Source organism: Dipodomys merriami, unplaced genomic scaffold (genome assembly GCF_024711535.1).
Source record: "Dipodomys merriami isolate MVZ:Mamm:240054 unplaced genomic scaffold, mDipMer1.0.p SCAF_1541, whole genome shotgun sequence".
Classification (NCBI taxonomy): domain Eukaryota; kingdom Metazoa; phylum Chordata; class Mammalia; order Rodentia; family Heteromyidae; genus Dipodomys; species Dipodomys merriami.
Genome location: NW_027202873.1, coordinates 12,501 through 38,399, shown reverse-complemented (window position 1 = coordinate 38,399; position 25,899 = coordinate 12,501). Strand labels below are relative to the sequence as shown.

Sequence of the window (25,899 nt, the reverse complement as noted above, 5' to 3'; positions counted from 1 at the left end):
TCTAGGAACACAAACCAAAAGAAAGAAAGATGTCTGTTTTTTAAAAAAGACCCCCCAAACCCTGAGATGGAGATGCAAAAGTCTTTCTCTTTGCTGGCTCTGTGTGACCTCGTGAGTCTGTCAGTCTGTCTGTCTCCCCATCCTTCCCCTCCCCCTCCCACACACCCCTCCCTCCCCCAGCCTAGGGCTGGAACTGCAGGCCTGAACTCCACTCCTGTGCCCACCTCTGTCCTGATGCCCTCTGCGGTCCCGCCCTGGGCGGGCCTGTGCCACACCCACGGCCACACCTGCACCTGGGAGTATAAATGCGCCTGCAGCCCTGCGCAGCCAGCGCCAGCGCCTGCATCTGCAGCTCTAGGTCTCTGTTGCTGTCTCCAGCTTTGCCCCCACGGCCGCCGGCCTCAGCCTCAGCCTCAGCCTCAGCCATGCCTCTGTTCACACGCCTGCTCCTGTCCGCAGCGGAGTCTATGCACACTGCGGAGCCTGCGCCCCCAGCGGAGCCTGCGCCCCCAGCGGAGCCTGCGCCCCCAGCAGAGCCTGCGCCCCCAGCGGAGCCTGCGCCCCCAGCGGAGCCTGCGCCCCCAGCGGAGCCTGCGCCCCCAGCTGAGCCTGCGCCCCCAGCGGGGCCAGCGTATGCCGCGGAGCCAGCGCACACGCATGCGGCTGACTCTGCGTCCACAGCATCTACGTCTTCTGCGTACACTACGCCTCTGTCTGGGATGAGTACCTCGGCTCCGCCTGCAGCGTGGCCTCCAGCGTCAGCTTCGTCCCCTGCGCCTCCGTCGTCGGCACCTGTGTCTCCGCCTGCGTTTGCCAATGCGCCCGACTCTGGGTCTGCGTCGTCTACGTCATCTACGTCCACAACGTCGTGTGCGATCATGTAGGCCACGAGTTCGGATCCAGGCTGGGCAGGAGGAAGGGACAGGGGGTCGAGGGCCCGGGACTCCCATCACCTCCGCGCAAACCCCGCCTGCTGCCAGGGATCGAGGCCCTGCCCGGCCTGCTGCTCCCCCTCACCCCACGGGGCCCTGTGGGGCAGGGTGGGGCTCCCCGAGATTGGGGCTGGGGTGGGTGGGTTTCCTCCTCCTCCACCCGACCTGCCTCACACAGCAATGGAGCTGGCGATGTGTGCACACCTCCACCACTGTGAGCCCAATAAACCTTCTGCATTGCAAGATGATGGTGTCCAGACTTTGTTATATGGTGTGTGTGTGTGTGTGTGTGTGTGTGTGTGTGTGTGTGTTAGCCAATAATTGGTCTGAACTCTGGGATGAGCACTGTCCTTTTGTTTTGCCCAAATCAACTTGCCACTTCTTGGTGGTTCTCCCAAATGTCTGCACTAGTGGTCAGTTTACCCTGTAAACTATCAGGCAGAAAGTTCCAGACTACAGATGGGCCCAAATGTCTGCACTAGTGGATAGTTTACCTGAAATGGGGATCCAGGGGATGTCTCCCACCAGTCCTGTTGGTTATCTTATAGTGCATCTGACAAGATTTCCAACTCCAATACCAAACCTGGAGGCAACACAGATAACAGACAATTATAAAGCAGCAATGCTTTAACTTACTGGCCGTTCTTTGAGACTCTCTGATCTGGCGTCTGGGTGGGCTTATGAGGGGGATCCCGGACGAGCCCCCATCTGTTAGACTCAAACCCCAGACCCCTGAACGACCCCTCAGAGACCACAACCAATGCAAACAGCAAAAGAGTAATTTATTTGCAAGCTCAAGCTTGGTCCTCCGCATACTCGGTAACCGGTGATGCTAAGAGGCCCCGAGCATAGAATCTGCATAGTTTTTATAGTATTGAACAATCATCTTTAAGGAGCTTTTACATGAGAAATTACATGATTGGTTGACATTTAAAGCAAGCTAAGCTGGGCAAGCATGATTGGTTAAGATGTTACTGATGAGAATTGTCTGACTACTGGGTCACCATGTCCTGCATGGCCACCCAGTGTCTAACTGATGAATCTGGAGGAAATTCCGTGGCTTTTTTCAAGGACTGTTTATGTCCCTCGTTGCCTGAGAATTGTTTCTCTTTGTGTTACTCCTGGGTCAGGGCTGCTGGTCAGTTCCATAACTCATATCTCACAAGGTGGTTACTGGTTTAAAGATGGAATCACTCAGGCCCAGGCATCAGACTCTTGTGTTCCAGCCCTAGTTCAGTTGGGGGAGGAGGGAGAGAGATGGGAATGAGAGTTGGGTAGGAGGACAGAGAGAAGGAGAGGGGGGATGGAGAGAGACAGACAGACCAACAGACCCAAGTTCACAAGAAAACACCAAAGACTTCTAAATCTCAACCTCCTGTGTGTGGGTTGGCCTCTGAGAGATGATGGGATTATAGGTGTATGCTACCACACCTGGATAGAAAACAGATTGCTAAACTACTCATAGAGTGAAGAACTAGAGCCCCACAATGTCGGCTTAGGTTACATAGGACCCCACTTCCATACGTGAAACCCAAGAAACAGAATACCAGTCGTTCATTTGTTCCTTCCTTCCTTCCTACCTTCCTTTCTTCCTTCCTGGTACTGGTACTGGGGTCTAGAACCAGAGGCAAGGTTCTGCATTTGCATTCTCATTCTTTTTTTTTTTTTTCCACTCAAGTCTGGCACTCTACCACTTTGAGTCACACAAGACCCCAGCATTTTGCTGGTTCATTAGAATTTTGATGGGTTTTTCTGCCCAGTCAGGCTTTGAACTGAGATTTCAGCTCTCAGCCTCAAGATCTGCCATTACAGGCATGAGTCCCAGCACCTGGCTTCAACATGGCCCTTTCTTATTGCACCACCACAAATGTGAACTTCAAGGACAGTTGTAATGAGTGCAACAGCCTGTGATAAAAAATGGATTTTACACAGAATCATTGAATCTGTTCATAGAGTGGTTTAGAGAAAATGATGTAGGTTTTCATGTCTTTCAAACCTCTCGTGTTGTAGGAAAAACAAAGCACAAGGACAGTGTTCAACCCAGAGTTCAACCCAAATATTCACACACACACACACACGCACACACACCATTTAACAAAGTCTGGAAGTCTGGACACGGTCATCTTGCACTGCAGAAGGTTTATTGGGCTCACAGTGGTGGAGGTGTGCACACGATCACCAGCTCCATTGCTGTGTGAGGCAAGTCAGGGTGGAGGAGGAGGAAACCCACCCATCCCAGAGCCAGTCACAGAAGACAGAGGGACAGGTTGGGGTACCATCTCGGGGAGCCCCCACCATGCCCCACAGGACCCCATTGAGTGAGGGAGAGAGCAGCAATCCAGTCTGAGCCTAGAGCCCCTGGCAGGAAGCCGTGTTTGTGTGGAGGTGATGGGTGTGGTCGTTGGTGTGAACACGGGCGTGCACAGGACGGGACTGCAGTTGGGGGCATAGGAGTAGGGTGTGGCCCAAGGAGTAGGGCTCAGGCCTGGATTCCAACCCTAGTTAGGGGAGAGGGGAGGGGAGGGAAGGGGGAGGGAGACCTCAGAGGAGAGAGGAGGGGGTGGAGGTGGGGAGAGACAGACAGACAGACTTGGGATCACAAAGATCCAGCAAAGAGAAACACTTCTAAATCTGCATCTCCCCTGTTTGGGGGTGGATCTTTGAAAAAGCAGACATCACTTTTCGGGGTTTTGGGTTTGAGAGTCTCCCTGGCGGGCCTCCAACTCACAATCCCTCCCTCCTCCACCTGCTGTGTGGTGGAGGGATGATGGGCGTGAGCCACCACACCTGGATGGACAGAAAGCAGGTGGCTAAACCTTCCCGGGAGATGGAAGAGCTGGAGCCCCACAATGTCGGCCTAGGTTAGAGATGACCCCCCCCCTTCCCCACGGGAACCCCGACACTCAGAGCTTCCCTTCCTTCCTTGGTAATGGGCCTGTGTGTGTGGCCAGAGCCCAGGGGCCAGGCTTGGGTTTGAACTCGGGGCCTGACTATTGCTCTTCTGCTTGCTCTGCTCACAGCCCGCACCCTACCCCTGAGCCCCGGCTCCACTTCCCATTTCCTGGTAGTTCCATGCTGACCTACACGTCCCAACCCACACTGGTGTCCATGTCCACAGCCACAGCTGCCTGGGTCTGGGGCCCGCACCGTCCACTCCCACGTCGATGGCTCCATCCACGCATGCGCCTGATTCTGCGTCCCTGGTGGCCACGTCTACGTCTTCTGCGTCCACTACGCCTCCGTCGTCTACGCCGCTTAGGCCCGTCTATGTCTACGTCATCTACGTCTATGTCTTCGGCGTCTACTACGCCTTTGTCTACGCATTCTGCGTATACTATGCCTACTCTACGCCATTTGCGTCGTTCTCTCTACCCCATCCGCCCCATCTATACAACTAATACACGTAGACTTTCATCTCCATCGCCTGCATCTACGTCTTCTACGTATTAGTTCCTTCTAAGTCGTCTATACCTCCTGCCTGGATTCCTTGGGCGTCGTCCACCGGTGCGATCTTGTAGGCCACGAGTTGGGAACCAGGGACAGGGGGTGTGGGACCCCAGCCTGTCCCCTGTCTGCTGTGACCAGCCTGGGGTGGGTGGGTTTCCTCCTCCTCCACCACCCGACCTGCCTCACCCAGCAATGGAGCCGGCGATCGCGTGCAATCTCCACCACTGTGAGCCCAATAAACCTTCTGCATTGCGAGATGAGCGTGTCCAGACTTCGCTGTAGAGTGTGAACCAGGCTTGGGGTGTGAACTCAGGGTCTCAGCATTGTCCTGCTGGTGTTTTGCTCAAGGCTGGTGCTCTGCGCCACCTGCGCCCCAGTCCACTTCCCACTTCTTGATGGTCCCTGAAGAGCAGAGTCTCACAGACTTTCCTGCCCAGCCTGGCTTTGAACCTGCCCAGCCTGGCTTTGAATAGCCATCCCCAGGTCTCAGCTTCCTGAGTAGCTAGGATGACAGGCAGAAAGCCACTGGTTTATCTCCTTAGGTTCTTGTGACCAACATGAGACTTGATCACATTTGGTCGGTTTCAGGGATAGAATATGGACAGCGTTGAGGGGTTCTCATGCTAATGAACCCAGTCCTCAAAGGGGAAGAACCAGATCTCGAGAGAAAGACACGCATTCATTCATACATAGCCTCCCCATTTTCTCTCAACTGCTCTGCGCACAGGTTCAAGCACTCTGCCTAAAAAAAAATCCTTTATGAGCAACTGTTCAGTCATTACAAAGCTCGTGGAATTCCATGTTAGCCATGTGGTGAAACAAACCCGGCTCTTTGAAGCTGGGTGCTGGGGACTCATGGCTGCAATCCCAGCTATTCAGGAGGCCGAGGGCTGAAGAGCTCAGTGCAAAGCCCGCCTGGTCAGGAAAGTCCATGAGAAAGTCAAAAGGCTGGAAGTCTGGTGCGGCTCAAAGTGCCAGTTTTAAGTGGGAAAAAAAAAAAACACATGTGAGAATGCAAATACAGAGCTCTGCCTGGTGTTCAAGCCAGTACCAGCACCAGAAAAGGAAGGGAGGAAGGAAGGAAGGAGGGAGGGAGGGAAGGAAGGAGGAAGGAAGGAAGGAGGGAGGGAGGGAAGGAAGGAGGAAGGAAGGAAGGAAGGAAGGAAGGAAGGAAGGAAGGAAGGAAGGAAGGAAGGATGGATCTCTGAGTGTCAGGGTCCCGTGTAGAGGTGGCTTTGTGGGCTGCAGTTCTTCAGTCTCCGTGAAAGGTTTAGCATCTGTTTTCTACCCAGCTGTGGTGGCACACGCCTGTAATCCCTCCGCCACTCAGCAGGGGGAGCAGGGAGGCTGGTGAGGTCCAGGCCGGCCAGGGAGACGCTTCACACCCCGAACCCCGAACGCGCAGAGGTGGAGACGTGGACGCCTGTGCCTTCGGTGGTTCCTTGTGTCTGTCGGTCTGTCCGTCCCCCTCCACCCCCCCCCCTGCTTCCCGATCTGCAGGCCTCGGATCACACCTTACGGCCGAGTCCCCGCCCGCCCTCCCGCCCTGTGCACGCCCGTGTTCACACCCACGGCCCCGCCTCCATCCGGGGGGTATAAATCCTCCAGGCCGCCCTGCCCAGACCACGGCGATCGTCCCCAGCGCGCCGGCATCTCCAGCTCTGCATCCATGCCCGCGGCTCAGCCCACAGCCCCAGCCACCGGGCCAGGTGTGCCCGCGTCTGCGCCTGCGCCGCAGGGTCCTCCGGCGGGGCCTGCGCCTGCGCACGCGGGGCCTGGGCCTGCGCCCGCGTCTGCGCCTGCGCCGCCACATCCTCCGGCGGGGTCTGCGCCTGCGCACGCGGGGCCTGGGCCTGCGCCCGCGTCTGCGCCTGCGCCGCCACATCCTCCGGCGGGGTCTGCGCCTGCGCACGCAGGGCCTGGGCCTGCGCCTGCGTCTGCGCCTGCGCCCGCGTCCACAGACACCGCCGCGCCTCCAGCCGCCCCGTCCACGCATGCGCCTGACGCTGCGGCCGCGCCCACCGCAGCTACGTCATCGCCCACGTCGTCGTCTGCGTCTACTACACTTCCCTCCCCGACTTCTCCGTCTGCGCCTGCGCCCGTCCTCCCCACCCAGGCCTACGTCGTCGCCGTCCGCCTGCACGTCTACGTGCCGTCCACGCCGGCCACGGCGAGGCCTACAACCTCGCCCACGGCGTCTCCTTCCGCCGCCACGTCTGCATCTTTTGTGCTTATGATTCCTCCGTCGACGACGACGTCTCCGGCATGGAGCTCGAGGCCTCTGCTGCTCGTCTGCGTGCTCGTCATCTGCACCATCGTCCTTGTTCACTGGTGGTCGACATTGTCTAGGCCTACAACTGCGCCTGCGCCATCTACGCCATCTACGCCATCTACGCCATCTACGTCTATGTCTTCTGCGTCTGCTATGCCTACGCACACGACGTCTCAATCATCTACGTCCAGAAGCCTCTACTCCGTCAATTTCCCCGTCAATTACGGTCATCCTTACTCGTCTTCTACGCATACAATTTCATCCACGTCATCTACGTCTACATCTTCTGTGTCTACGTCTACGCCGTCTGCGTCATCTACGCCACCTGCCTCATCTACGCCACCTGCCTCATCTACGCCACCTGCCTCATCTACGCCACCTGCGTCATCTACGCCATTTACGTCTATGTCTTCTGCGTCTGCTATGCCTACGCACATGACGTCTCAATCATCTACGTCCAGAAGCCTCTACTCCGTCAATTTCCACGTCAATTACGGTCATCCTTACTCGTCTTCTACGCATACAATTTCATCCACGTCATCTACGTCTACATCTTCTGTGTCTACGTCTACGCCGTCTGCGTCATCTATGCCGTCTGCGTCATCTACGCCATCTGCCTCATCTACGCCATCTGCCTCATCTACGCCACCTGCCTCATCTACGCCACCTGCCTCATCTACGCCATTTACGTCTATGTCTTCTGCGTCTGCTATGCCTACGCACACGTCTCAATCATCTCCATCCAGGCCCCTCTACTCCGTCAATTACCCTCATCCTTACTGGTCTTCTATGCGTACAATTTCATCCATCTCATCTACGTCTACATCTTCTGTGTCTACGCCGTCTGCGTCATCTACGCCATCTGCGTTATCTACGCTGTCTGCGTCATGTACGCCGTCTGCGTCATCTACGCCATGCCTGTCTACCCGGTCTCCGCCTACGCCATCTGCGGCGGCGCGCTCGGCGCCCGCGTCCAGGGCGCAGTGTGCTGGACGTGGGAATGGAGGGCTGCTCCCTTGGAGTCAGGTCCGCTTCATCGCGGTCTCTCACGATGACTCCTCCCCGTCCTCCTCCTCCGACGACGACTCCTCCCCGTCCTCCGACCACGACTCCTCCCCGTCCTCCGAGGACGGCCCCCCGGCCTCCCCCCGCAGGGCCCGGCGCCCCCGGGGCTCACGCTGAGCCCGTCCCCCCGGAGGTGAAGCCCGCAGGTGCAACCCTGCAGGCCGCGAGTTCGGATCCAGGCTGAGCAGGAGGAAGGGACGGGGGGGGGTTCGAGGCCCGGCCCGGCCTGCTGATCCCCTGGAATTGGGGGTCTGCGTGGGGCCCTGTGGGGCAGGGTGGGGGTCCCCGAGATTGGGCCTGGGGTGGGTGGGTTTCCTCCTCCTCCTCCCACAGCAATGGAGCCGGCGATCGCGTGCACACCTCCACCACCGTGAGCCCAATAAACCTCCTGCACTGCGAGATGGCCGTGTGCAGACTTTGTTCAATGGAGTGTGTGTGTGTGTGTGTGTGTTTGCACCACGCCCGGCGTGTGATCTCAGGCCCCGAGCACGCTCCTTTGCATCTGGTTGTTTCTGCTCAGAGATGGTGCTCGACCCCTGGAGCCACACAGCACCACTTCCCATTTCTGGGTGGTTCCTTGCAGCTGGGTCTACGCAGACTTTCCCGCCCAGGCTGGCTTTGAATTGCGATCCTCCCCCTCTCAGCCTCCACAGTAGCTAGCGTGACAGGTGGGAAGCCAGGGGCTCATCTCCTGAGGGTCTTGTGATCACACACACACACACAGGAGACTTGATCAGATTGGGTGAGTTTCAGGGTTGGAATCTGGACGGTGATGGAGAACACGCCATGATCACTGGGCCAGGAGAGGCTGGCCCCTGGCTCTGGCTCCAGCTGGAAACGCTGGCCTGGATCAGACAACAGAAGCAACCAGCCTCCCACCCCTCCCTGCCTGGCGAGTTTCAGGCTTTTAAGACTCCAAAGAGGAAAAGCTAGGAAGGCAGGTGTCAATGCCCTGGGGTCGGGCATCATGAGTAAGAGGCCATCTGAGTAGCGCTGCCTTCGTGTGATTCTGTCTGTTGGTTCATTGTGTGTGTGTGTGTGTGTGTGTGTGTGTGTGTGTGTGTGTGTGTGTATGTGTGTGTGCCAGTCCTGGGGCTTGAACTCAGGATCTGGGCACTGGCCTTGAGCTTCTTTAGTTCAAGGTAAGCACTCTACCACTCAAGCCACAAATTTAGTTCTGGCTTTTTTTTTTTTTTCTGGGAGATAGTTTACTGGAGGGAGATAAGAGTCACCAGGATTTTCCTGCCTGGGAACTACGATCCTCAGATCTCAGCCTCCTGAGTAGAAAGGATGACGGGTGTGAATCACAGCTGCCCGACTTTGGCCTTGAATTGTAATGAGCTTAATGAGCTTCACTGATAGCGAAGTCCTGCCCTAAATTTACACAGAACATGGATCTCAGACCCTGAGACTCAGCATAAGACACGTGCCAAGCCGGGCACTGGTGGCTCACGCCTGTCATCCCAGCTCCCCAGGAGGCTGAGATCTGAGGATCGTGGTTCAAAGCCAGCTCGGGCAAGAAAGCTCATGAGACTCTTATCTCCAATAAACCACTCAGAAAACCCAAAGTGGCGCTGTGGTTCAAATGACAGAGCGCTGGCCTTGAGCTGAAGAGCTGAGGGACAGCGCCCAGGCCCAGAGTTCAAGCCCCACAACTGACCAAAAAAAACCCCAAAAAACAAAAAAACAAAAGTTAGGCACCAGTGGCTCACGCCTGTAATCCCAGCAACTCAGGAGGCTGAGATCTGATCATCATGGTTCAAAGCCAGCCTGGGCAGGAAAGTCTGTGAGACTCTTCTCTCCAAGGAACCACCAAAAAGTGGGAAGTGGAGCTGTGGCTCAAGCAGTAGAGCACTGGTCTTGAGTGAAAAATCTCAGGGACAGTGCTCAGGCCCCGGGTCGGAGTGCCAGGACTGGCAAAACAAAGAACAAAACAATTGCAAAAACCCAGCACCAATGTATTTCCTCTGTTCATTGATTTGAGAAAATGATTTTCACTCTCAGAGTTTTTTTTTTCTTTCTCTCTTCCTGAAAAGATCATTCTGGTTGCTATGGTTACCAGGCCATATTTAGGGAAGAGGAGATTTCCGTGATGAGCCCAGGAAACTCATTCAGACTACAGTAGATACGATTCCATGCAGGATGGGGTGCTTGTTGTAAAACCCGGGTGCAGACTGACTGCCAAAGGCCTGAGGTACAGAGGCAAAGGCCACTTGCACCTCCAAAGTGAGGTCATGTCTCAAGCAGGTGGTCAAAGGATTATTATGGTGGGTTCTTTAGACTGTATAGGAGCCTGGCATGGGTGGCTCACCCCTGCCATTGTAGCTACTCAGGAGGCTGAGATCTGGAGGTTCAAAGTTCGAAGCCAACTTGGGACTGAAAAAAAAAAGTCCATGAGAATCTTATCTCTAAAAATCACCAGCAAAAAAAATGGAACTGCAAGCATGGCTCAAGTGGCAAAGCACCAACTGAGCAAACAAGCCAAGCAAACACAGGACCCTGAGTTCAAACCCCAGTATAACCAAAAAGAAAAGAGAAGGGAGGAAAAGCAAAAGGAGCCAGGTCCTGGCGGCTCACGCCTGTCATCCCAGCTACCCAGGAGGCTGAGATCTGAGGCTCATGGTTCAAAGCCAGCCGGGGCAGGAAAGTCCATGAGACTCTTATCTCCAATCAACTATTCAGAAGAAGCCAGAAGTGGTGCTGTGGCTCAAGTGGTAGAGTGCCAGCCTTGAGCAAAAGAAGCTTGGGGACATCATCCAGGCCTGGAGTTCAAGCCCCAGGACAAGCAAAAAAAAAAAATCTGCTGTTCAACTAATAATAATGACAGATAAGGGGTATTATTTGCCTACCCAGCATTCATTTGCTCTATTTCCTATTTCTTATTCTATCCTGGGGACCCACCCTGCTCTCAGTCTTAGGGAATGACTTTTGAGGGAGAAAGGAAGGCTCAGTCTCGGTGTTCATCAGCCCACATGCCCCTCAGAAAACCATTTTTTTTTTTACCCACAGTCACAGTGGGGCTGGGAAATGGGGGAGACATTTAGACAGCAGTTGAAATCAGCACCCCTAGCTGCAGTGCCTAGATGTCCTGAGATGGTGGCGGCGGCGGCAGCAGCAGCAGGGCACTGGTGACTACCACACCTCCTAGAAAAGTTCTGGAAAATTCTAGAAGGTTCTAAAAAGTTCTAGAATGTTCTAGAGAGGCATGGCACCGTTACCGGGTTGAGATCCCATGACCAGCTGGCTTGGTCTTGAGTCTTATGAATGGCAGCACTTGAAAGCCTCACCCCCTCACCCCATGGCCTAGTTTAGGGGTTCTAAGAATTCTCAGGGAGGGGCTGGGAAGGTGGCTCAGTGGTAGAGTGCTGGCCTAGCATGCATGAAGCCCTGGGTTCGATTCCTCAGCACCACATACACAGAAAAGCCAGAAGTGGCGCTGTGGCTCAAGTGGTAGAGTGCTAGCCTTGAGCAAAAGAAGCTCAAGGACAGTGCCCAGGCCCTGAGTTCAAGCCCCAGGACTGGCAAAAAAAATAATAATAATTCGCAAGGGATGTTTCTCCATGTCCTATATGACAATCACCACCAGCATCTCTTCCTGGGCCGCCTCCGCCTCCTCCTCCTGCTCCTCCTCCTCCTCCTCCTCCCCCTCCTCCCCCTCCTCCTCCCCCTCCTCCTCCTCTGCCACCTCCTCCTCCTCCCCCTCCTCCCCCTCCTCCTCCTCCTCCTCTCCTCTTCCCCCCCCTCCTGCTTCTGCCCCATCCCTGCCACAAGCTGTGTGTTTGGGGGGGGTGGCTGATTTGTTTCTTTTTCGTTCTTATTGTTGTGGTGGTGGTCCTAGGACTTGAACTCAGGGCTTGAGTGCTGTCCCTGAGCTCTTTTTGTTGTTGTTGTTGTTCATTGAAGGCTAGCACGCTACCACTTGAGCCACGGCGCCACTCCTGGCTTTTTCTGAGTAGTTTATTGTATTTCAGAGTCTCACGGACTTTCCTGCCTGGGCTGGCTTCGAACCGTGATCCTCAGATCTCGGCTTCCTGAGTAGCTAGGATGACAGGTGTGAACCACCAGTGCCCTGCTTACTCAGCTCTTTGTTTGCTTCTTGAAGACACAATTTACTGTATGGAGATTTGTTATCATTATTATTTTAATGACAAAAGTGAGAATGTGAAGGCCGAGACCCTGTATCCATTCGGCTGCTTGTTCTTCTGGGGAAAAAAGGAAAACAGATAAAAATCCACAGCCGGGTTCTAAAAGCCATATCAAAATGGAAATTGAATAAAGGAGCCCCGCCACGCCCCAAGGAAGAGGAGCAGAGTGGAGACAAATGGCATCTGACAGGAAGTTGTTTCTCCCTTTCTTTCTAAGGTTTTGGGTTCCATCTCTGTTTGGCTTAGCCCTCATTCCACACGGGGTAAAAACCATCACAAGCCGGGCGCTGGTGGCTCACGCCTGTCATCCCAGCTACTCAGGAGGCTGAGATCTGATGATCGTGGTTCAAAGCCAGCCCAGGCAGGAAAGTCCCCATGAGACTCTCATCTCCCATGAACCACTCAAAAAACCGGCAGTGGCGCTGTGGCTCAAAGTGGTAGGGTGTTTGCCTTGAGCACAAAGAGGCTCAGGGACAGCGCCCAGGCCCTGAGTTCAAGTCCCATCATTGACAAAAAAAAAAAAACCCAACACACAAACATCGCAAGAAGCCCAACAGGGTGATGCACAAGGGCCACCCATTCTCTGATCTTTTCCCTCCAAACTCAGACCCGTTCTCTACACACACACACACACACACACACACACACACACACACACACACACACACACACACACAGTTGGCTTTGGCTATACTGGACTCCTGGGAGATTGCTCAACTATAGCATGGAGACCATCCTGCCTCGTGACCTCTACCATGAGCTTTACCCTTTCCAGGCACAACGATCCCCAGACCCTCACCTCCTCATCTTCTTCTCCATCCACTCTTTGTCCAATCACATCAACACTCAGCGTTCACCGTCAGCCCCCGGCCTCTCTCGGGCTCCCAGGATGCCCCTGTTCTCTGTCTTTTGGGGGTGGGATGGAGTGCTGCTAATAGGCTGGCTCATCTGTTTGGCTGTTTGTCATCCTTAGTCCTTTTCTCCTTGCCCAAACGGAAGCTCCACACAGTCAGAGATCTTGGTTGTGTGACTGATGCCTTCCAAGCGAATGGAAAGGGCGTCCAGCGTAGAGTAGAGACAATGAGTAGTGTTGGTTAGGGATGTTCTTCAAGATCTTGTTTTGCAAAGTTATTTTAAAAAATTATGGTCTATTTCAAATGTAATAAGTAGAATAATGTGTTGAGTTCCCATCTATTGTCCTACTCTGTGTGTGTGTGTGTGTGTGTGTGTGTGCTGGTCCTGGGATTTGAACTCAGGGCCTGGGTGCTGTCCCTGAGCTTTTGTGCTCAAGGTTAGCACTTTACCATTTGAGTCACAGCTCCATTTCTGGCTTTTGAGTGGTTCATTGGGGATAAAAGTCTCATGGACTTTCCTGCCTGGGCTGGCTTCCAACTGTGATCCTCAGATCTCAGCCTCCTGAGTAGCTAGGATGACAGGCAGGAGCCAATCAACACTTGGTTTGCATTGTCCAGACATGCTCTTGGACCACAATCTCCTCTTTTGTTGATCGTGGGGCTTGAACTCAGGGCCTGGGCGCTGTCCATGAGCTCTTCAGCTCAAGGCAAGCACTCTACCACTTGAGCCACAGCGCCACTCCCAGTTTTCTGGTGGTTTCTTGGAGATGAGAGTCTCATGGAGGGGCTGGGAAGGTGGCTCAGTGGTAGAGTGCTTGCCTTGCATGCATGAGGCCCTCAGTTTGATTCCTCAGCACCATATAATCAGAAAAAGCCAGAAGTGGTGCTGTGGCTCAAGCGGTAGAGCGCTAGCCTTGAACTGAAGAGCTGAGGGACAGCGCCCAGGCCCAGAGTTCAGGCCTCACAGCCAACAACAAAACAAAAAGTCTCACAGACTTTTCCTGAGAAAAGCAGGCTTGAGCCGCCGGTGCCCAGCAATCTCTTTTATTTGTTTATTATTTGCTCCCCCACGGTAGCCAGCATGAGGTAGGCGCCACCACACCCCACTAATTCCCTTGAGATGGGGTCTCACTGCACTATTCTGTCCAGCTGGCCCAGAACCTCAATCCTCCTGATCTTAACCTTCTACTTGGCTGGGATTACCGGTGAGAGCCACCACTGCCTCTGGAATGTTCTTGAAACATCTGTGAGGTCTGTTGTTAGGATGTATACCTCCTTATCTTCTGAATTTTTTGGGGGTGGGGCGGGGTTTATTTCTTTTGAATTGGGGTCGGGTTGTGATTTGTGTTGAGGACCCCGAGTTGCTCTCCTCCAATTCTGTGTGCACCTTGCTAATCATCTCTCTGGTGGGATCTCACTGTCCCTGACTCAGAGATAGCTGGCCACAGGAATTAAAAAGAAAACAACAACAAAAAAAAACCAGCAGAAAAACAAGCTTAGACTTTACTGGTCTCACTGCCTTTGGGGCTCAGTGTTCGGGAAGCTTCTCAGATTCGATTACGTATACTTATTTAGTACTGGCCTTCGGCTATGAATGCCAGAGCCCAGATTCCAGGCGAGGTTACCAAATGAACGACTATCACCCCATTACAACTTCCTTCTTGGCCGAGAGGCAAAGATGAACTTTCCCCTCGTCAACTCTGGTCCCCTGGGATGCAGGAGCAGCTCTGTGGTTGCTTAGCAACTGGGATGCATCACTGGGGGGGGGGTTTGTTACCATAGCAACATGGCAGCCTGGCTGCTCGGGGATTTTTCACTGGTGCCCAAGCAATTCCTTGCTGCTTTCCCAGGGTCCTGTGACCCCAGGCCTCCGAGAGAGAGAAGCCCCTTGTTGGGGTGGGGGAGGTGTGGGGGTCTGGAGGAGGAAAAGGCAAGTTCAAGCCGTGGGCCCGCAGTGAAGAGACGGGTGAGGCCACATCCGCATGCCATTTGACTTTCCAGGACAATAACAGAGCACCTGATGAGCAGGGAAGGTTGAAGAGAGCGAAGGTTCATTGCGGTTCCGAGTTTGGGAAGCTTCAGTCTGTGTCCAGTCCGTCTGTTGTGCTGGGGTCTGTGGCGAGGCTGTATATCATGGTGGGAGTTCATTGAGGAGGTGGGCGGTTCACCCAAAGGCCCGGATGTGGAAGAGAGAGGAAGAGGAGGGGTCAGGCCCGAGGGTCCCACTCAAGGGCTTCCCCCACGGTGACCAGACATCCTTCTAAGAGGTTCCTCCTGTGAAAGGTTCCACCATTGGGGGGGGGACGGATTTCAAGAACATTTACTTGATGGGGGTAGTTTGGCGTGTGGGTAGTTGTCCCCTCAGAAATCAAGTGTGGCCTGGTACCGAGCAGGTGATTTCCGTTGATGGGATGTGGGATGGTCACATGGCTGGCTGGCTGGCTGATGGGTGAATGATACATACATAGCTGGTTGGATGAACAGATGGACAGATGGATGGAGGTGATGAATGATGGGTGGATAGATGGATGATGGATGGATAGATGGATGGATGGATGATGGATGGATGGTAGATGCTGGATGGATGAAGGGATGACAGATGGATGATGGATAGGTGGTTGGATGGATGATGGGTGGGTGGGTGTGTGGACAAATGGATGAATTGAAGGATGGATGGATGGGTGTGTGGACAAATGGATGAATTGAAGGATGGAGGGATGATGGATAGATGAATGATGGAAGGGATGGCTGATGATGGATTACTGATACGTGGATGGATGATGGATTGAGACTAGATGGTTAGATAAGATGGATGAGTGAGTGATGGATGATGGACAGATAATGGATGGATGATGGATGCTTGGGTAGGTAGATGGGTGAGTAGGTGGATTGATGGCTAGCTGAATCAGTGATGGTTGAATGGAGATGTAGATGATGGATCAGTGGGTGGTTGGGTAGATCGATGAGTGGATGGATAAATGGATGAATGGACAGACAGATGTAAGTGGAGAGCATTCTCAGATACTAGATATGTAACCCAGAGATGGCCAAGTATAGTGTGTATAGAAGTATAATACAAATCCTTTCTCTCTCTGTCTTTCTCTCTCTAAAAACTTAATAAAAATTGATAGCGATAATCTTTCAGTTTGATATGGCTGGACCCATAGATTCAATGACTTTTATTCTTTTATGGGTCCATAAAACTTCCTTCATATTTCATTTTAAAGGGACATTTAAATTCCCAGGGTCCAAAGATTCCTCCTCCTGGCCCTTGTCTGTACCCCCAAAATAGTAACAGCTTGAGCTCTGAGGACACTTGGCAGACTTTTAGACAAGCCGGTCTGGAGAGATGGAGAGAAAGAGAGAAAGACAGGCAGATAGAGACACAGACACACAGAGAGAGACATACATAGAGACACAGAGAAAGACATAAACAGAGACAGACACACTGAGAAGGTCTGGGAATGTCGCTTAGTGGTAGAGCACTCCCCTTGCAAGCCTGAAGCCCCGGGTTCGATTCCTCAGTACCACATACACAGAAAAAGCCAAGTGGCGCTGTGGCTCAAGTGGTAGAGCACTAGCCTTGAGCATAAAAAGGCTCAGGGACAGTACTCAGGCCCTGAGTTCAAGCCCCAGGACTGGCAAAAAAAAAAAGGCACACAGAGATAGAGAGACAGAGACAGAGAAAGGTTGTACTGAAGATCACTGAGTAAGACATGAGTTTCTTGGCATCTTGAGGAAATGGACGCCGTGTCTGTTGCTGGTAGAGTGAGCTGGCCCCTCCCTCCCCCTGCTCTGCGCCATGCCATTGGTTGGTCTGGTGCCTTGAGGGCCCAGAGATCCTACAGCATTGGTTACCAGACATCTTACCCGTGCAACGGGGTTGACATTCTCTTCTGAGCTCATCTCCATGTGTGGGAGCTGGGGACAAACCCTGCGTCTTCCGGTCCTCCATTCGTCATCTCCAGCACCAAGAAAGAATTCTTGCCTTGTCGTGCCAAAGGTTCTGTGGGTCATTCTGGGATCCCTCTCTCTGTCGGTCTATGACTATGTTTCAGACCATACATGGATTACAAGCGAGAATTCTTCCTTGAAGTTTAGTTCAGGTTGAAAACTTGGTTGAAGAATGGGGCAGGAGGGCTGGGAAGGTGGCTCAGTGGTAGAGCGCTTGCCTCGCATGCATGAGGCCCTGGGTTCGATTCCTCAGCACCACATACACAGAGAAACCTGGAAGTGGCGCTGTGGCTCAAGTGGTAGGGCGCTTGCTTTGAGCTAAACAAGCTGAGGAACAGCGCCCAGGCCCAGAGTTCAAGTCCCATGACTGACAAGAGAGAAGAAAGAATGTGTGTGTGGTGTGTGTGTGTACTGGTCCTGAGGCTTGAACTCAGGGCCTAGATGCTGTCCTTGAGGTTTTCCGCTGGAGACTGGCCTTCTGGATTTTTATTTACTTATTTTTACTTTTGCTGATTCATTGGAGATAAGAGCCTCACAGACTTTCTGGCCCTAGCTGGCTTCGAACCATGATCCTCCGATCTCAGCCTCCTGAGGAGCCAGGACAACAGGTGTGAGCCACCAGTGCCTGAGGGTAAAGGAATTTTTTATTTTTACCATTGTGGGGCTTGAACTCAGGGCCTGGGTACTGTCCCTGAGCCTTTTTATGCTCAAGGCTAGCGCTCTACTACTTGAACCATGGTATCACTTCTGGCTTTTTCTGAGTAGTTAATTAGAGACAAGAATCTCAGGGACTTCCCTGCCTGGGGTTGGCTTTGAACCTCGATCCTCAGATGTGAGCCTTCTGAGTAGCTGGGATTACAGGCGTGAGCTACTGGTGCCAGCTTTGATTTGAGAGTTCTTACAGGAGACGCACTTTGGACATGGGTCGGGGTCGTGTTAGAGCAGCGGGGGGCTGGTGATGGTTGTGACTCATCCCCATGGAAACGTGAAGTGACCGGGAGCGGAGACCACGGCCTGACATTTCTACCAGAAGAGAAGACGTATTAAGCTTGGTGAGATAGTTAAAAATAAGTTCTTGCTCTACCACCTGCTTCAAGAAATGGAAAAAGAATGATTTTTCAGGGCTGGGTCAGAAGCCAATAACCTGCTCGGTTCCCAATTGACTCCGCTCAATAAATAATCACATTTATAAAGGAGAAAACGAAGTGGGTGTGGGGAGGCAGAGAGGAGAGCCTAGGAATTGAGTGCATGTAGCCTTCTCTGCTAGGCGAGCCAGGATTCTGGGTGTCCGTCACCAAGATGGGGTGCACTGAACTTTCAACCTTTCTCACCCAAGAGCCGGGCCATCTTAGCAATGGTCAAACTCATCCCCCACATCAAACGCTTCGACGGGCCACCACCGGTGGCTCACGCCTGGAATCCCAGCTACTCAGGAGGGCTGGGATCTGAGGATCGCGGTTCAAAGCCAACACCAGGGCAGGGAAGTCCGTGAGACTCTTATCACCCGTGAACCAGCCAAAAGCTGGAAGTGGAGCTGTGGCTCAAGGGGTAGAGGGGCAGCCTTGAGCTGAAGAAGCTAAGCAAGAGCGTGAGGCTCATGTCGAATGCAAAGCCCCAGTACTGGTGCACACACACACACACACACACATGCACGCACATCAACGAATGGTTTTCCACTTACCTGATTCCAGATAATGCAGCTTTTCCAGACAATGGAACATAGAGACCCATGTTTTGTCACTTGAGTCCCTGCGGGGGGATGGGAGGGTAGAGGGGGGTGGGCAGGAGAAGCGTGTGGGTCTGGAGAGAGAAGGTGGGCGCGTGGCCGAGGGGAAGTGGCGCATGCTAAGTCTGTCCATCGGTTGTATGCATAACCGAGCCATCCAGGGTGCTGGGTAAGCATGGCATAACCATTATGGCCTCTCTGCCCATAGGCCACTGCTCATTTCATGTGCACAAATAGCTGCTTCCTTAAGCCCATGGCAGACGTGAGGGTCAAGGGTGTGTGTGTGTGTGTGTGGAGGGGGGAATTCTGCTGAGAAGCCATTTCTCAGGAAAGGACATCGCCAAACCCTCAAGAGATGCGAGCTCCAATGTCCTTGCAGTGAGAGAGAGAAGACAGACAGACAGACAGACAGACAAGCAGACAGACACAGAAAGGTAAAGTAAGAGACAGAGCGAGAAACAGAAAAAGAGACAGAGAGAGAAAGACAAAACCAGAGAGGCAGACACACCAGAGAGAGACAGACAGACAGACAGACAGAGAGACAGAGACAGAGACAGAGATACACAGAGGCCAACACACACCACAGAGAGAACGGGGAGGGTCAGAGAAGCCACATTTTGGGAGGTTGAATTGGGAGTCTTCCTTGGGAAAGCTGGTGTGTGCTTGGTGTGTGCAAGTGGACCCCTGTCATAAAAACCTGTGGACCCCCCCCAAAAAAAAACCACTGAACACTGTCAGACAACTGAGCCAGGAGAGCAGAAGAGGAAAGAAAGAGCAGAAAAACAATACCAACCAAGCGCATCAGTTCCAATGGAGGACCAAGGTGGGCTTCCATGTTGACTGGAGGGGAGCGGGGAGGCAGGATACCAAGGCCTGGCATCATGGCATCTGAGCTGGTCTGGGGCAAAAGAGAGTCAGGGTCAGGGTCAGAGCAAACTCAAGTGTCTCATGAGGTCAAAGCACAGGATTGACAGGCCCAGGAACCTATCACCCCAGGGCCCGCCCCCCCCCCCCCCCCCCCCCCCCCCCCGCCTCTAGGCATTCAGGCACGCCCATCACCTGGAGGCGGGACTTCCTCCTCCTTCTCCATGAAGACAAGATGGCAGTCAAACCCAATTCCTTATCTACCCTCTGGCCAAGCTGGTGCTAGCCAAACCTGGTCTCCTCACTTCATACCCACCCACCCCATCCCATGGCGGAGTCCTTCTGGAGCCCCAACGTCTCACACACAAATCAAACTCATCCTCAGACACCCCAATTCTGGGCCTGGATCTTTCCTCTGTTGACCCACAGCCAGGGGTTCAGATGGTTAGGAAAGAGTCCTGTGCTCAGAGACCACTGACATAATTTAGCTGGGCAAGCCCAGCCTGTCTCCCCTATTCTGCTTCTCCCCATGATCATTACAGTGCTCCCCCAATGCCTGCTGATCAACTCTGGGGACCCTCAAAAGGACCCCTGGGTCATAGAAGGCCTCTTCCTAACTTGGGGGGGGGGCTGTAAGGAATTATTATTATTATTGTTGTTATTAAATTGTGCCAGTCCCGGGACTTGAACTCAGGGTCTGCACCCTGTCCCTGAGATTTTCTTGCTCCAGGAGAGCGCCCCACCACTTGAACCACAGCCCCACTTCTGGCTTTTTGCTGGTTCCTTGGAGGTAAGAGCCTCGTGGGCTTTCCTGCCCAGGCTGGCCTCGAACTGTGATCCTCCCCGCTCAGCCTCCTGAGAAAAGTAGGATGACAGGTCTGAGCTACCCGTGCCCCAGCTCCAACTCCTGGATTTTTTTTATCGTGACCCGGAATCAGCCCTCATTGGACAGCCCTGTGGGATGCCACGCACCTAGAAACAGCCTCCCATCCCAGCCGTCACCATGGAAACAGGGGAGTAGCTGGGGGGGGGGAGGGGGGAAGAGGAGATGTCTGTCAGGGTCTGGGGGATCTTCGCAGGCAGAGTCCTTCCCGGCTTTCCTGGGATGGATGGACTCCTGCACCAGAGATGCCAGGGGAGGCCCCTGGGGCTGGAGATGCCAGGGGAGGGCCCTGGGGCTGGAGATGCCAGGGGAGGCCCCTGGGGCTGGAGATGCCAGGGGAGGGCCCTGGGGCTGAGCTCACCCCCAAGATGGTCTGTGAGCTCCTTTTCCTGTCGGGGAATGTCTTCCTCCCGCATACACTCTTTGCACGCATTCCAGCACAGACAGGAGCGGTCACAGATCACACTCAGCCAGGCTTGGGCCAGGCTTCCTCCTCCTTTTTTTTTTTTTTGGTTGGTCCTGGGTCTTGAACTCTGGGCCTAGGCACTGTCCCTCAGCTCTTCAGCTCAAGGCGAGCGCTCTACCACTTGAGCCACAGCGCCACTTGCAGTTTTCTGGTGGTTCATTGGAGATCAGAGTCTCATGGGCTTTCCTGCCCAGGCTGGCTTTGAACCTTGATCCTCAGATCTCAGCCTCCTGAGTAGCGAGGATGACAGGCCTGAGCCACTGCTGTCCTTTGGGACAGGCTTCCTTCTGGGGACTCACTCTTCATTTCCCTCCCTCCCTCTCTTCCTTCCTTCCTTTCTCTGTCTCTTCCATCCCTCCTTCCCCTTCCTTTTCCCCTTTCCTTCCTCCCTTTCTCCTTCTTTCCCTTTGCCCTCCTTCCCTCCCTTCTTCCTTCCTTCCTCCCTCCCTTCCTCCCACCCTCCTTTCCTCCCTCCCTTTGTCTCTCCTTCCTTCTTCCTTCCTTCCTCCCTCCCTTCTCTATTTCAGGGCCTCTCCTGGCTGACATCTTCCTTTGCCTCTTGCTTAGACTCTGGTAGAGATGTCTTCCTGCCTGCTCTCAGTTCAGGCCCGCTTTTTGGGGTGGAGGCAGGTAGACAAATAATGGCAGCTGTCAGGCAGCTCAGCGCTGGAAGGGAGGGTCGGGTCTCCACCTGCCAGCCTTCACTTATCTGCAAAAACTACTTGTCAAGGGCAACAAAAGAATGGCAGACACAAAACTTCTGTCGTTTTTCTCTCTTTGCTTACCTAGCTGTATAACCACATTGGTTTTGTTGTTGTTGCTTTGTTTATGCGTGTGTGTGTGTGTGTGTGTGTGTGTGTGTGTGTGTGTGTGTGTGTGTGTGTGTGTTGTCCGTCCTGGGGCTGGAACTCAGGGCCTGACACTGCCCCTGAGCTTTTCCATTCAAGGCTAGTGATCTACCACTTGAGCCACAGTTCCACTTCTGTCTTTTTAGTGGTTCACTGGATATAAGAGTCACATGGACTGTCCTGCCTGGGCTGGCTTTGAACCGTGATCCTCAGATCTCAGCCTCCTGAGTCGCTGGGATAACAGGCGTGAGCTATTTCTTGACTCTCGTGTAAATGTGGGGGTTACTCTCTCTTCTTTCTCCTAGGAGTTGAAGCTGTGCTCCAGGGTATTTCTCTTGTTCTCTGGATTTGGGGATGTGGGAAGATGGAAGTGTGGGGTGATCGTCATTACCTCACCACCCCTATCCTGGCACCCAGGAAAGCTCATCAGTCCTATATTCTCCTGAGAAGCCCAGATATTCTGTCCCAATTTGTCTCAGGTGGGCAGACTCAAGAAGAACTGGTTCCCAGGTACTTGGCCATTCCCAGGAATTAAGTAAGTACTTCTCTGCCTGAGCAAATGACACTGCTTTGCCTCAGTTTCTCCCCTTACCTTCTTTTCTGTCTTTTTTTTTGTCCAAGCCCAAGACTTGAACTCAGTGTGCTCACTGGCTGGTGCTCTACCAACTGAGCCACGCCTCCAACCCCTTACCTGCTTCTCCGCCTGGGAAAAAAATGCCAGCCAGCCTTCAAATCCAGCTCAAATGTCACCCTGTGCCCTGATCCTGAGTCTACTTTTCTCCTGGGCTGAGACACCCCTCCCCTCCCCATGTCTTTTTTTGGACATTCTGTGCTTGGGTTGACCTTGAGCTATTCTTCAAGGTCAAAAGATAAACCTTAATGTCCTTTTGGACCCGGGCATCCAGCACAGGGCTTGGCTTAGAGGAGGTTTTGTTGAATGAATGAATATGTAAATCAAGAGTCTCCATTTGGGGCTTGCATAAAAGACCAGTCCAGGAGCAAACAGCTTTAGTACCAGACCCCAGGCACCATCCACAAAAGCACAGCTGATGTGAGAGACCCAAGCCTGGCTCTTTCATTCTGGTTCATCATTCTCTAGATAGATACTTTAGAAAAAAACGCCATGCTTCCCCAAGGGCTCCCCAAAAACATCAGTCAGCACACTGCTCACCCCCAAACTGTCATCTGGGCCTGCCAACCTCGTGCACTGGCATACTCCCACCCCACCACAGCCCCCCCCCAAGGGCTCTGCCCTCCCTCCCTCCCTCCCTCCTGCTCAAACCCACCGGATTGGTGATTTTTCAGCTCACTCTGTAAAGCCAGATTTGCGTGATGAATTCATTATTGCCAACGCCAGGGTTCCCACCTCACATTTGCTCAGCTTCTGTGCGCGCCCTCCCGCTCAGGATTGGGGGGGGGAGAGAAGGTGGGATCTTACCATCTCCCTCCTCCCCCCTTCCTCCCTCCTCCTTTCTCTCCCCCTTCTCCTCCTCTCCCTCCTCCTCTTCTTCCCCTCTTCTCCCTCCTCCTCCCCTCTCCCTCCTCCTCTCCTTCCTCCTCCTCCTCCCCTCTCCCTCCTCCTTCCTCTCCCCTTCCTTTTCTCTCCTCTCCTGTCCCTCCTCCTCTGCCTCCATCTCCCCTCTTCTTTCTCACCCATCCTCTCCTTCCCTCCTCATCCTCCCTCTCTCCTCCCTCTCTTCGCACCCTCTCTCCTCCCCTCTTCCTTCTTTCCCCCTCTCCTCCCACCCTCTCTCCACCCCCTCTTCCTTCTTTCCCCCTCTCCTCCCACCTCCTCTCATCCCCTCTTCCTTCTTTCCTCCTCTCCTCCCACCCTCTCTCCATCCCCTCTCCCTTCTTTCCCTCTCTCCTCCCTCTTCCTTCTTTCCCTCTCTCCTCCCCTCTTCCTTCTTTCCCTCTCTCCATCCCCTCTTCCTTCTTTCCCTCTCTCCATCCCCTCTTCCTTCTTTCCCACCTCCTCATCCCCTCTTCCTTCTTTCCCTCTCTCCTCCCCTCTTCCTTCTTTCCCTCTCTCCATCCCCTCTTCCTTCTTTCCCTCTCTCCATCCCCTCTCCCTTCTTTCCCTCTTCCTTCTTTCCCTCTCTCCTCCCCTCTCCCTTCTTTCCCTCTCTCCATCCTCTCTTCCTTCTTTCCCTCTCTCCATCCCCTCTTCCTTCTTTCCCTCTCTCCATCCCCTCTTCCTTCTTTCCCTCTCTCCTCCCCTCTTCCTTCTTTCCCTCTCTCCATCCCCTCTTCCTTCTTTCCCTCTCTCCATCCCCTCTTCCTTCTTTCCCTCTCTCCATCCCCTCTTCCTTCTTTCCCTCTCTCCTCCCCTCTTCCTTCTTTCCCTCTCTCCTCCCCTCTTCCTTCTTTCCCTCTCTCCATCCCCTCTTCCTTCTTTCCCTCTCTCCATCCCCTCTCCCTTCTTTCCCTCTTCCTTCTTTCCCTCTCTCCTCCCCTCTCCCTTCTTTCCCTCTCTCCATCCTCTCTTCCTTCTTTCCCTCTCTCCATCCCCTCTTCCTTCTTTCCCTCTCTCCATCCCCTCTTCCTTCTTTCCCTCTCTCCTCCCCTCTTCCTTCTTTCCCTCTCTCCATCCCCTCTTCCTTCTTTCCCTCTCTCCTCCCCTCGTCCTTCTTTCCCTCTCTCCATCCCCTCTTCCTTCTTTCCCTCTCTCCTCCCCTCTTCCTTCTTTCCCTCTCTCCATCCCCTCTTCCTTCTTTCCCTCTCTCCATCCCCTCTTCCTTCTTTCCCTCTCTCCTCCCCTCTTCCTTCTTTCCCTCTCTCCTCCCCTCGTCCTTCTTTCCCTCTCTCCATCCCCTCTTCCTTCTTTCCCTCTCTCCTCCCCTCTTCCTTCTTTCCCTCTCTCCATCCCCTCTTCCTTCTTTCCCTCTCTCCATCCCCTCTTCCTTCTTTCCCTCTCTCCTCCCCTCTTCCTTCTTTCCCTCTCTCCTCCCCTCTTCCTTCTTTCCCTCTCTCCATCCCCTCTTCCTTCTTTCCCTCTCTCCATCCCCTCTCCCTTCTTTCCCTCTTCCTTCTTTCCCTCTCTCCTCCCCTCTCCCTTCTTTCCCTCTCTCCATCCTCTCTTCCTTCTTTCCCTCTCTCCATCCCCTCTTCCTTCTTTCCCTCTCTCCATCCCCTCTTCCTTCTTTCCCTCTCTCCTCCCCTCTCTCATCCCCTCTTCCTTCTTTCCCTCTCTCATCCCCTCTTCCTTCTTTCCCTCTCTCCATCCCCTCTTCCTTCTTTCCCTCTCTCCTCCCCTCTTCCTTCTTTCCCTCTCTCCATCCCCTCTTCCTTCTTTCCCTCTCTCCATCCCCTCTTCCTTCTTTCCCTCTCTCCATCCCCTCTTCCTTCTTTCCCTCTCTCCATCCCCTCTTCCTTCTTTCCCTCTCTCCATCCCCTCTCCCTTCTTTCCCTCTTCCTTCTTTCCCTCTCTCCTCCCCTCTCCCTTCTTTCCCTCTCTCCATCCTCTCTTCCTTCTTTCCCTCTCTCCATCCCCTCTTCCTTCTTTCCCTCTCTCCATCCCCTCTTCCTTCTTTCCCTCTCTCCTCCCCTCTTCCTTCTTTCCCTCTCTCCATCCCCTCTCCCTTCTTTCCCTCTCTCCTCCCCTCGTCCTTCTTTCCCTCTCTCCATCCCCTCTTCCTTCTTTCCCTCTCTCCTCCCCTCTTCCTTCTTTCCCTCTCTCCATCCCCTCTTCCTTCTTTCCCTCTCTCCATCCCCTCTTCCTTCTTTCCCTCTCTCCTCCCCTCTTCCTTCTTTCCCTCTCTCCTCCCCTCTTCCTTCTTTCCCTCTCTCCATCCCCTCTTCCTTCTTTCCCTCTCTCCATCCCCTCTCCCTTCTTTCCCTCTTCCTTCTTTCCCTCTCTCCTCCCCTCTCCCTTCTTTCCCTCTCTCCATCCTCTCTTCCTTCTTTCCCTCTCTCCATCCCCTCTTCCTTCTTTCCCTCTCTCCATCCCCTCTTCCTTCTTTCCCTCTCTCCTCCCCTCTCTCATCCCCTCTTCCTTCTTTCCCTCTCTCATCCCCTCTTCCTTCTTTCCCTCTCTCCATCCCCTCTTCCTTCTTTCCCTCTCTCCATCCCCTCTTCCTTCTTTCCCTCTCTCCTCCCCTCTTCCTTCTTTCCCTCTCTCCTCCCCTCTTCCTTCTTTCCCTCTCTCCTCCCTCCTCTCCCCCTCCCTTCATCCCCCCCCAGCTCCTGACAGCGCAGGTGTGACTGGGACCCCACCTGGGGCCCCACCTGGGGGAACCGCCGCCCCCACCACAGGAGCTGTCGGATCCAAGTTCCGTCCGCTCCTCGCTGCCCGCAGGTCACAGGCTGTGAGGTCTGCCGGGCTGTGCGTCCCTCCAGCCAGCGGAGGCGCAGGCGCACACGACACGGCGCACACAGCGCACGCGCAGGCGCACACAGCACACACAGCGCAGGCGCAGGCCCAGGCGCACGCAGCACACACAG

The 25,899-nt window shown here is 54.0% G+C and overlaps 1 protein-coding gene and 1 long non-coding RNA gene across 2 annotated transcripts; one reads left to right on the top strand and one right to left on the bottom strand.

Annotated features, from left to right (window-relative positions):
* Positions 1 to 425: 425 nt before the first annotated feature.
* LOC138827364 (uncharacterized) lies at positions 426 to 7,833 on the top strand. The gene is given in 5 exon segments (XM_070022903.1): positions 426 to 631; positions 682 to 880; positions 4,001 to 4,204; positions 4,206 to 4,261; positions 5,880 to 7,833. Coding segments are annotated over 5 exon segments (2,619 nt in total).
* Positions 7,834 to 13,786: 5,953 nt separating this feature from the next.
* On the bottom strand, positions 13,787 to 19,285 carry LOC138827362 (uncharacterized). The gene is made up of 3 exons (XR_011372052.1): positions 19,189 to 19,285; positions 16,586 to 16,762; positions 13,787 to 14,839 (listed from the first exon to the last, which is right to left on the bottom strand). It is a non-coding gene; the product is annotated as an uncharacterized lncRNA (long non-coding RNA).
* Between the last annotated feature and the right edge of the window lie 6,614 nt (positions 19,286 to 25,899).